General features: G+C 39.3%; 1 protein-coding gene across 2 annotated transcripts; it reads right to left on the reverse strand.

The window, feature by feature from the left end:
* Nucleotides 1-1,330: 1,330 nt before the first annotated feature.
* On the reverse strand, nucleotides 1,331-9,761 carry chrna10a (cholinergic receptor, nicotinic, alpha 10a). Of its 2 annotated transcripts, XM_067365764.1 has the most exons (3): nucleotides 9,639-9,761; nucleotides 4,694-5,226; nucleotides 1,331-2,253 (listed from the first exon to the last, which is right to left on the reverse strand). In XM_067365764.1, exons 1-3 carry the CDS (start codon nucleotides 9,677-9,679, stop codon nucleotides 1,550-1,552), a joined length of 1,278 nt encoding a protein of 425 aa, XP_067221865.1. In that variant the 5' UTR covers nucleotides 9,680-9,761; the 3' UTR covers nucleotides 1,331-1,549. The 2 variants fall into 2 exon arrangements, with proteins under 2 accessions (XP_067221865.1, XP_067221864.1); XM_067365763.1 differs by lacking the exon at nucleotides 9,639-9,761 and having other exon boundaries at nucleotides 4,694-5,331.
* Nucleotides 9,762-10,015: the final 254 nt, after the last annotated feature.

A 10,015-nucleotide genomic window follows, 5' to 3' on the forward strand; every position in this document is an offset into this window, starting at 1 on the left:
ACTGCCACTTGGTGATATTATAAGAAAACATTTGATTAGTTTCCACTGCTATGCCGATGATAATCAGTTATATATTTCAACACAACCAGATGAAATCTCTAAATTATCTGACATATTGTGTAGAATGCTTTGAAGCTGCAATGAAACTGTAATTTTGACCTTCAACTGTTTGGTGCCCATTGAAGTCCACTATATGGAGAAAAATCCTGGAATGTTTTCATCAAAAACCTTAATTTCTTTTCGACTGAAGAAAGAAAGACATAAACATCTTGGACATGGGAGTGAGTAAATTATCAGGAAATTTTAATTTGAAAGTGAACTAATCCTTTAAGTTCAGTTGTGTGTGCAAAGGATAAAAGGAGGATTAAGCTCTGGGAGATGTGTGGAGAAAAAAAATACAACAATCAACAATTCACCACAACATCTGTCATCAGTTTTTTAATGCTTCTATTTCAGGCATGTTGATCAGAGGAGCGGACAGGATTTGCTTAGTTTTAAGTAATGTAAAACTCACTTTACTCATCATTTATGGCTGTAAACATCTAAAAAAAAAAATGTATTCAAAAGAAAAAAAATATAATAACTGATAGCCAATCACAAATCATTCAGGCTAGATTGCTTTATCATAAAAAAAAAAAAATAATAATAATAATAATAAAAAGTACATTAAACAGCTCTCTGGAATACTTGATTCTGATTGGTCAAACACAGTATTTAGAAGTATTTTACTGTTGACCCAGGCAACCACTTTCCTTTATAGCTGTGCTTTTTCATGTTTTGTGTCACTCCATGGTCACTTCTTTCTCACATAATAAAATAATAATAAAAAAGAAAACTGACATGAAATATGTGTATATGATTTTATATATGATATGATATGATTTTATATATATATATATATATATATATATATATATATATATATATATATATATATATTATATATATAAGAATAAAGTCATTACATTACGAGAAAAAAGTAGTTAAATTTCAAGAAAAAAGTCGAGATAAAATTTTGAGAATAAACTCATTAAATTACGAGAAAAAAGTTTTTAATTTAGATAAAAATTTGTTAAATTATGAAGAAAAAAGTTGTTAAATTTTGAGAAAAAAGTCGAGATAAAATGTTGAAAATAAACTCATTAAATTACGAGAAAAAAGTTGTTAAATTACGAGAAAAATGTGTTAAATTATGAGGAAAAAAGTTGTTAAATTTCGAGAAAAAAAGTCATTAAATTATGAGAACAAATTCGTAATTTAACTAATTTGTTCTTGTAACTTAGCGACTTTTTTCTCATAATTTAATGACTTTAATCTCGAGATGGTTTTATTATTTTATTATTGCTTGGCCCTAATCCTCTTCCGTACAAACCAGTAGTAATTTGGAGTAATTAAGATTTTCTAATGTTTTTGAAAGAAGTTTCTTTATTAATTATTACATACTTTTGACCAGTGTATCATTGTCGTCAAATGTTTTCGTTTTGATCATTCTGTCTGGGTTTGTTTTGCGAAAAGCTGTGTCCTTCTTTCAATCACAAACACTTCCCTGTCATATTGCTTTCCCCATTATGAGCAGGCTCATGAAGAAAACCATAATGAAAAACAGCCACATGAAGAATCGATCCAGAACCTTGGCAACCTTTTTCCACTCTCCCGTTCTTCTCGCCGTAGCTCTCTGATCACGGTAACAGTTTGCGACATACTCGATATTCCTCATGAGATTCTGCTGCTCACATTTGCACTGTGGTTTGAACCCACCATCATGATCTCTGCATCCTTCCCTTCCTCTTCCTGTGGCTTTTCCCACCTCTGCTACCCCATCCCCGCAATCCATGCTCATGAACATCCCCTCCTTCCACACGCCATAACGACAGGTGGGGTGAATTCCCAGCGAGCATGCCGGGCTCATGATCTGAGACAAGTCTTCTGTGTCCTCGGTAAGTTTTGGAGAGGTGGCATCTTGACCCCTCTCAAATTTGAACACAAAGTCATCTTTCCCAGCTTGCCCATTCATGTTGCAGTTGGAGTCAGGCGGCTTCTGCGGTTGAGGGTCTGGTTTCTCTGGTTGCGGCGTCATGCAGTTTTCACCGACTTCGTAGACGAAGCAAATCCTGGCCAGATACTGCAGAATGAATTTCTTGGCCCAGTCTGGGACGGGTTTGGCCTCGGGGCCACAGTGATGTATGTTCATAATAAAGATGGTGAGGGCGGTAGATGCAGTGATCATGGTCATCGTAGCTATGTAATACTTTCCTGTAGAATGTAAGAGAAGGTACAGAAAAGTTTAGTCAATGATATTGCCAATAAATGATTATATATTTGATTGACAAGTTCAGAATGACATTTTATCAATTCTGTTTAATGTTGAATTACTGTATATGTGGGCTCTGTTATATGTAAGAGTTTAATGAGTCTGGTTCCTTAACTGTTCCATTAATGATTCTTTTATGTAATTTTAATGAATAAAGATTTTGACGAGTACCTCAGGGATTACATGTTTTTGTAGGCCAACCCGGAAGTTAGCGGTGCACGGGTTCCCTCAATCAAAAGCCTATACATTTTTCCCATAGACTTTTGGAAAATCGCAGCTTAAAAAAATTATCTCTGTGTTTAACAAAGGGTTATGACACTTACATTTTTTGTCTATCAAGATAATCTTTACAAGTTAACACAACTGTGGCGACCAGGGCGGGCGAGAGCCATGAGGGAACGGCGCAAGGCCGGTGACGCAAGTGATAACAAGCATCATCTGGGAGGCACACCGGCCTTGAGTCTCTCACGGAGGAGCTCCAGGAGCATAAAAGGAGGAGCGACGACTGTGGAGGACGAGAGAGGACCAGGCCTGGATATTATTTTATGTTTTATTATGTTTGTGTGGCCGGCAGACGTCCGCGAGGGTCTGCCGGCATTACTTTCGTTTTGTTCTTTGTTTATTTTATATTAAAGTTTGGTTCAACGTTCGGCGGTTCCCGCCTCCTTCTTCCCACATTTACGAACTGTGTTACATTGGTGCCGAAACCCGGGAGGAAGGAGGGACATGCTGTCGGAGAGCCCTCGCTGCTGAGGGGGATCGCGGTGCTGCGGAGTTCGGGCAGCCCGGAAGTGAAGACCGCGAGAGGCTGCCCGAGGCGGTGGTGCTGGAGCCTTGTGAAAGGTGGGACGGAGACCTGGATGCCGTGCTCCTGGGACGAGGTGGGGTGGCTGCCGTCCTGGACCTGGAGGGAGCGGAGGAGTCGCCGCCGTGGGCCGGAGCCTGCTGCCGTCCGCCATGAAGGGGAGGAGCAGGGGACGGGGGACTCGCTGCCGGCTGCCCTCAGTCGGAGGAGCCATCGCCGGCCGCCAGGAGGCGGACGAGGATCGGGCCGTCCACCGAGCGTCCAGTGCCACCGCATGTGGCACCGCGAGAAAGAGCCTCTTGGCAGGCTGAGGACCGGGGAACCGGACCAAGATTTTTTTTTTTCTCTTTTTTCCTCTCTCCCCTCTCTCGTCCTGTCGCTCCCTTTGCTTCCGTCTCCTTTCTCTCGTCTCGTCTGTCATTACCCCTAGGTGCTGCGGCCGCCGAGACAGGCCCCGGGGGGGAGTAGAGCGCAGTCTCGGAGGTACCCCCCGGCCTGCGAGGTGCGATGGGGGTATGTGGCGACCAGGGCGGGCGAGAGCCGTGAGGGAACGGCGCGAGGCCGGTGACGTAAGTGATAACAAGCATCATCTGGGAGGCACACCGGCCTTGAGTCTCTCACGGAGGAGCTCCGGGAGCATAAAAGGAGGAGCGACGACCGTGGAGGACGAGAGAGGACCAGGCCTGGATATTATTTTATGTTTTATTATGTTTGTGTGGCCGGCAGACGTCCGCGAGGGTCTGCCGGCATTACTTTCGTTTTGTTCTTTGTTTATTTTATATTAAAGTTTGGTTCAATGTTCGCCGGTTCCCGCCTCCTTCTTCCCACATTTACGAACTGTGTTACGACAACATTTATACATTTTTAAGCCTGAAAAAAGTCGTCAGATATAAAAAGCTAACAGGCTATAAACGGACTACAGCACACCATGGTCGCGGATCACCAAGCTTCCTCAAACTGTATTTAAAAAACAACTCTATTTAAAAACATGCTCGCTGATTATGATCTGCACTGTGTATGAATACTTATCCACTTTTTTATGAGAAATGCTGTCCAAATGTCCCGTTTTTAATGATGATGTCTAAAGTCCCCGCCATAGGAAGTAGTCCCTTTTAGCAATTTGTTTGCAACCGCCGTTTTTAAGACACAATAAAGGTTTAAAAAACCACAAGCAGGTTATAACTGGTGTGTTTTATGTCATAGATCAAAAAGTGAAAATATTCAGAGGCTTTGTTAACCACAGACCTTATTTCAGGCGATTGAACAAAAACCCATTAAAAAAACCCATAGACTTTAGGGCGATGGAAACGGAGGTCCTAAAATGCTAACTCGCTTCTGGGTTTCGCATTCAAAAACATGTCATCTCTGAGGTACTCTATGGCTCCTCAAACAAGAAAAAAAAAAAAAAAGTAAGGCGGGACCTGATTTTGCCATGGGAAATTGAGTGGATGGTTGTGGAAAGCATACTATACATTTCTGCCATACTGGTTTGCACTGGCTATTCCTTTTTACTAATTTCATAATCAAACATTGTATTCACATAAACTCTAACCATATCTATAACATGTGTGATTCACCTATAAGAGGTACATTCTCAGAGGGAGGCATGATCTCAGCCACCAGCAGCTGAAACACGGTGAGCGCCAGCATCACAGTAACCCCCAGGGACACTTTCTCCCCAGAGTCTGCAGGTAGATAGAAGCCCAGCGGAGCCAAGAATGAGATCATCACGCAGGGAATGAGCAAGTTGAACACATAAAACGAGGCCCTTCTCTTCAGTTTCAGAGTGTATGTCACGTCCGGATAAGGGTCTGCACAGCAGCCGTACAGAATGACGTTTCTCTTGGCCGGCATTCCAAGCACCTCCCATTCCACATTGTTGACCAAGTCGGCGAGATCCGCACTCTCCATGGCGTTCAAAATGTTAAGCTGGTTGCCGTTGTAAGTCCAAGACCCGTAGGTCAGTCGGCACTGCTGGGCGTCAAAGGGGAAGAACGAGACATCCACTTTACAGGAGCTTTTGGTGATGGCTGGAGCATCCCACATGATCTGGCCGTCATGGCGTATCACCACATTGGTGTCCATAGTGCTGGTGAACTGATCATCAGCGCTACAAGAAACAGAATATGCTGCCAGAATAAACAGTAGAATCATTTGGGTCATTATACTGTGGGTATAAAAAAGGGCATTTTACACTTGAATTATTTAACTCTGGGTCATACTAAACCCATGAGTCAACAGGATCCTGGGATATCTTGCTTCACGTTTCATATTGCTTCCTTTTATTCTTTTAATCTTACTCAATATGTTACTGGTCCCACTCATATAATACTACGTTTCTCAGAAAAAAACGGAACCAATATGTAAACCAAAACTAAAAGCAAGATCTAAAGTGTTTAGATCTTGTTTTTAGTTTTGGTTTACATATTGATTCCATTTTGTCTGAAGACCTTTGTATTTCAGATCATAATTCACTCTGGGTTAAAAGTGGTTTTAGAACGCACCCTGTAAACGTTTTCAGAACTTTTTCCACTTTTAATGCAATGTTAAAACCAATAGAAGTCAAGTAACAACCAAATAGATAAAAAAAAAAAAAAAAAAAAAACTAAGACAAATAAAATACTTAGCCAGTTGCATTAATACCTGGATGAAACATATTGTGCTTTTAATACAGTCTTTTTGAAAAGTATATCAACAAATTGCAATCTTAATTTGGCAATTTTTCCCAGTTTTGCAGAATTTTAGCAATCCTATAAGATCATTACTTTATCACACTGGATCTACTAAACTTGGGTATGACATGCATGTAGACCAGGGATGGACAACTCCGGTCCTGGAGGGCCAGTGTCCTGCAGAGTTTATCTCCATCCCTGATAAAAACTCACCTTGATTAGCTGGTCCAGGTGTGTTTGATTAGGGTTGGAGCTAAACTCTGCTGGATACTGACCCTCCAGGACTGGAGTTGTCCATCCCTGATGTAGACTGTGCGTTGATCATGCTGAATTTCTGACACTGTCAGAAAACAATCGTAGGCTATCTTTGGTCGCAAAAGCGGGAAAACGGCTGTCTTTGAACCTCTCTCACTGTACGACATAGGACCACTGATTAAGAGCCACAATCACAGAAATCACCACGATTGTTTTCACCATGATTGGCAATCTTTCGTCTGGGACAGCCAAAAATCGTGCAGTGTATCCCGAGCTTTAGGAGGCTCTTCTGTGTACAGCCATGGCTCAGGGATTTTTTTCTTATTTTGATTGGATTTAGGTCTGGACACTGACTGGGTCATTTTAAAGCCTTTGTCATCTGAAGCCACTCCTTTGTTGACTTAGATTTGTTTTTGAGGTTCTTATCATGCTAAGGGGAAATAATCCTCTTTATCTTCAGGTCTTAATAGTTATATCCAAAGAACGTCTTTACTTGGATTCATTTTTACATCTCAAAAAGTTTTTGACAGGGGGTGTGTAGAGTATTTATAGCCACTGTAGAGTCATTAGGGTTCCCTAAAATGGCAAATAAAAGTGGTCAAGAAAGAATATGAAGGCACAAGATTAGATTAATAGAGTGGTGGAACTATGATGCATTTTTGTAGGCCAAAACCTAGAACCAAGTTAGCATTTTAGCACTTCCAGTTCCATCGTCCTGAAGTCAATGGGTTTTTTTAATTGGTTTTTGGTTAAATGGCTGAAATAAGTTCTGTGGTTAACATGCTCAAGATCAAGATACTTTCACATTTTATTCTACGAGATAAAATACATCAGTATTACCCTACCTATGACTTTTCAACACTATTACATGTCTTGAAAAAGTGGCTAAATCGGAGAGATTAAATGTCATCACTCCACTTTTACAGCCTAGTTATGCATATTATTGCACTCTTACAAACAATTATAATTTAAAGTTAATGAGAAAATGTTTTGAGATAAAGAATAAAAGAGTTGTCAGAGGCTTAGTGGTGGTGATGTTGAACTCTTGGGACTGTGGTGTAATTTGTTTATAGCCTACTTTTAGCTTTTTACTTCTTGAAACTTCATTTAGGCTTCAAAATTCACAAATGTTGTGTTCAACTGTGAAAATTTATCTTAATAACTTTTGTTGATCATAGAGCTTATTTTTTGTGATAATCCAAAAGCCTATGGGAAAATCCTATTGTTTTTTGTTTCTTTTCGTTTTTTCAAAGGACCAGTGAGATGCTAATTGTCGATTAGCCTACAAAGTGACGTCATAGTTCCACCACTCTATTGTTTCTGTTTCATGTTTGTTTTTTTTTTTGTTTTTTTTTCACAAGACATTAATCTTAAAGGAACTTTCTGTCAATATTTATTCATCCTCATGTTATTCCAGACCTGTTTGACTTTCTCTCTTCCATGAAAAACAAAAGAAACTCTTTCATACAATTACAATGAATAGGGACTGAAGATTTAAAGCTTTATAAAGAATGCAAAGGAATGCATTACAACAGTGGTTCACACAACTCATGCTTTATAGCAGGAATGGCTAACTTTGGTCCTGGAGAGCCACAGCCCTGCAGAGTTCAGCTCCAACCCTAATCAAACACACCTGAACAAGCTAAACAAGGTCTGAAGGCTTACTAGAAAGCTATGGGCTGGTGAGTTTTTATCAGGGTTGGAGCTAAACTTTGCAGGACTAAGCCTCTCCAGGACCGGAGTCCCTGCTCAATGGTCTAAGTCAGTGGTTCTCAAACCAGCCATGAAGTACCATCAGCCCTGCACATTTTGTATGTTCCCCTCATCTATCACACCTGATTCAACTCATGAGCTCATTAGTAGAGACTACAAGACCTGAAATGTGTGTGTCAGATATAGGGAGACATAAAAACCCTGTGTTCTATTTGAAAGTGCTCATCCCCATGCCCTAATCCCTTCAAAGGGTTTACGCTTATGAAGGGTGTAGGGGTCAAAAAAACTCTTTTTTTTGAAATGCACTTCTGCATCATCTAAACGAGACAATCAAGGAGGCGCCTTCGTCTTTTTTCCCCTGGTTTACTCTTTGTATTAATAATATGCATTCATTTACTGTAGTAACATTATCAGTTACTGCTGTTTTTTTACATTAAATATAATGTATATTGTGTCTGATAAACTGATAAAGGTAGCTATAAAGTATTTTTGTTGAAGTACTGTACAATGTCGTTTTGACCATAATAATGTACCAAAATCTAATTTGAATAAATATTACAGTAGTATAGAAAAATACTATACATAAATTTATAGGTAAAATCGAACTCTGAGCCTTCTGTAGCCATTCTGTGAAGTCAAACAACTTCCCTGTGCAAAGGATCATGGAGCCCCAAGTGTCCATCAGTTGTACTCTTCGAAATCCTTCATTTGGAAGGGCTCTTTGAAGTGGCCAGTTTGGAATGACCCTTCAATATGGTGGCCTTGATTGTTTTTACTCCGAAGTGCCCTTCGAAGGGTGATGTATCCTGTTTGGAACGCACTGAAAATGTGCAGGGCTGATATTTTCAATGAATCAATTGATTCTGTTCACCAAACTGGTCTGAATGATTCATTTAATGATTCTTTTGATTAATGAATAAATCAAGTTTGGTGAACTGAATCAACTGATTCATTGAAAATGGTCAGCTCAGTGAGTGACCTGCTGACTTAAATGTGGATCTGTTTGTGAGTACATTTTCATTTTGGAGTGAACTGTTCCTTTGATAGGTTTGTTTTAGTTTGTTCATAGGTGAATATACTTGAAGTAGATGCCACAAAAAAAGAAAAGCTATTGGAAAAATGGTGCATTAGACTGTCTGAGGCTAAGACTACAATGCAATGTTGACTAATACATTCCAAATAGAGGTGCTCCAAATTCACTACAGGAGAAGCTGTATCATAATTGAATATTAATGTTTGAATATATGAATAATATTTTTTTTTTTCCAATTAGGAATAAATTAATTTCCTATCAATATCACTTGGAACCATAAAAAACAGAAACAGATGATTCCCTGAACACTTAATCATAAATGCATTTATTAAGTGTTCAGCTTGTGCCACCATGTGGGGAAAGAAGGAAAAAGCAAATAAGAAAAGACAAACCCGATACCAATCCGACCTACTTGTTATATAGGACTATATCAGGTCTCCATACATAACTACCAGGTATACGGATGGTATCAAGCCCATCATAGCTATCCTTATTCCAGGTGAGATATTTGTCAACCCACACCTGTCGTATCCACAAATACGCCGTCAGAATCTGGTTACGCTCATCCTGGAACAGAAGTGTATCAGTCATGCTGCAGTTTTAGTCCAGTGAAACATTATAAATTATTCGATATATATATATATATATATATATATATATATATATATATATATATATATATATATATATATGATAAATGAAATAATAATTCCTTTGTTTCTTTACTGTATAACTTATGGCTGAGAAATCATGATGCTTGCACATTAATCTGTTTATGGCAACATGTTCTCTACAGTGTCCTCATTTGAGCTCATTTTCTGGCAGGCTGTGGTTTTGAGGGCAGATTACCATGTCAATGATTTGAGAGAGGGTGATCTGTAGTGTGACATTGAGGATGTCTTCTGTGTCCTCCACTGGCCTCAGTGCACTTGTGTAGTTGCTAAATAAATCATTGAGCAGTTTCTGGGCGTATATTCCCTTGGCACCCCAGCAAACTGGAACGAAAGAAAGACATTTGTTATTCGTTATATATTTCAAATAATTGCTGTTCTTTTGAATTTTCTGTTCAACAACAAAAAAAAAAATCACAGTTTTCACAAAAATATTAATCAGCACAGCTGTCTTCAAAATTGATAATTATAAGAAATATTTCTGCAGCATCAAATCAGCATATTAGAATGATTTCTGAAGGATAATGTGACACTGAAGACTGGAGGAATGATGCT

The sequence above is a fragment of the Chanodichthys erythropterus genome, chromosome 17, assembly GCF_024489055.1.
Source record: "Chanodichthys erythropterus isolate Z2021 chromosome 17, ASM2448905v1, whole genome shotgun sequence".
Lineage (NCBI taxonomy): Eukaryota > Metazoa > Chordata > Actinopteri > Cypriniformes > Xenocyprididae > Chanodichthys > Chanodichthys erythropterus.

Excerpts from the sequence above, each read along its gene's own strand:
- chrna10a (XM_067365763.1), bottom strand. The coding sequence starts at position 5,279 with ATGACCCAAATGATTCTACTGTTTATTCTGGCAGCATATTCTGTTTCT. Across the intron at positions 2,254-4,693 it reads TGAGAATGTACCTCTTATAG|GAAAGTATTACATAGCTACG; the intron begins GTGAATCACACA and ends TACATTCTACAG.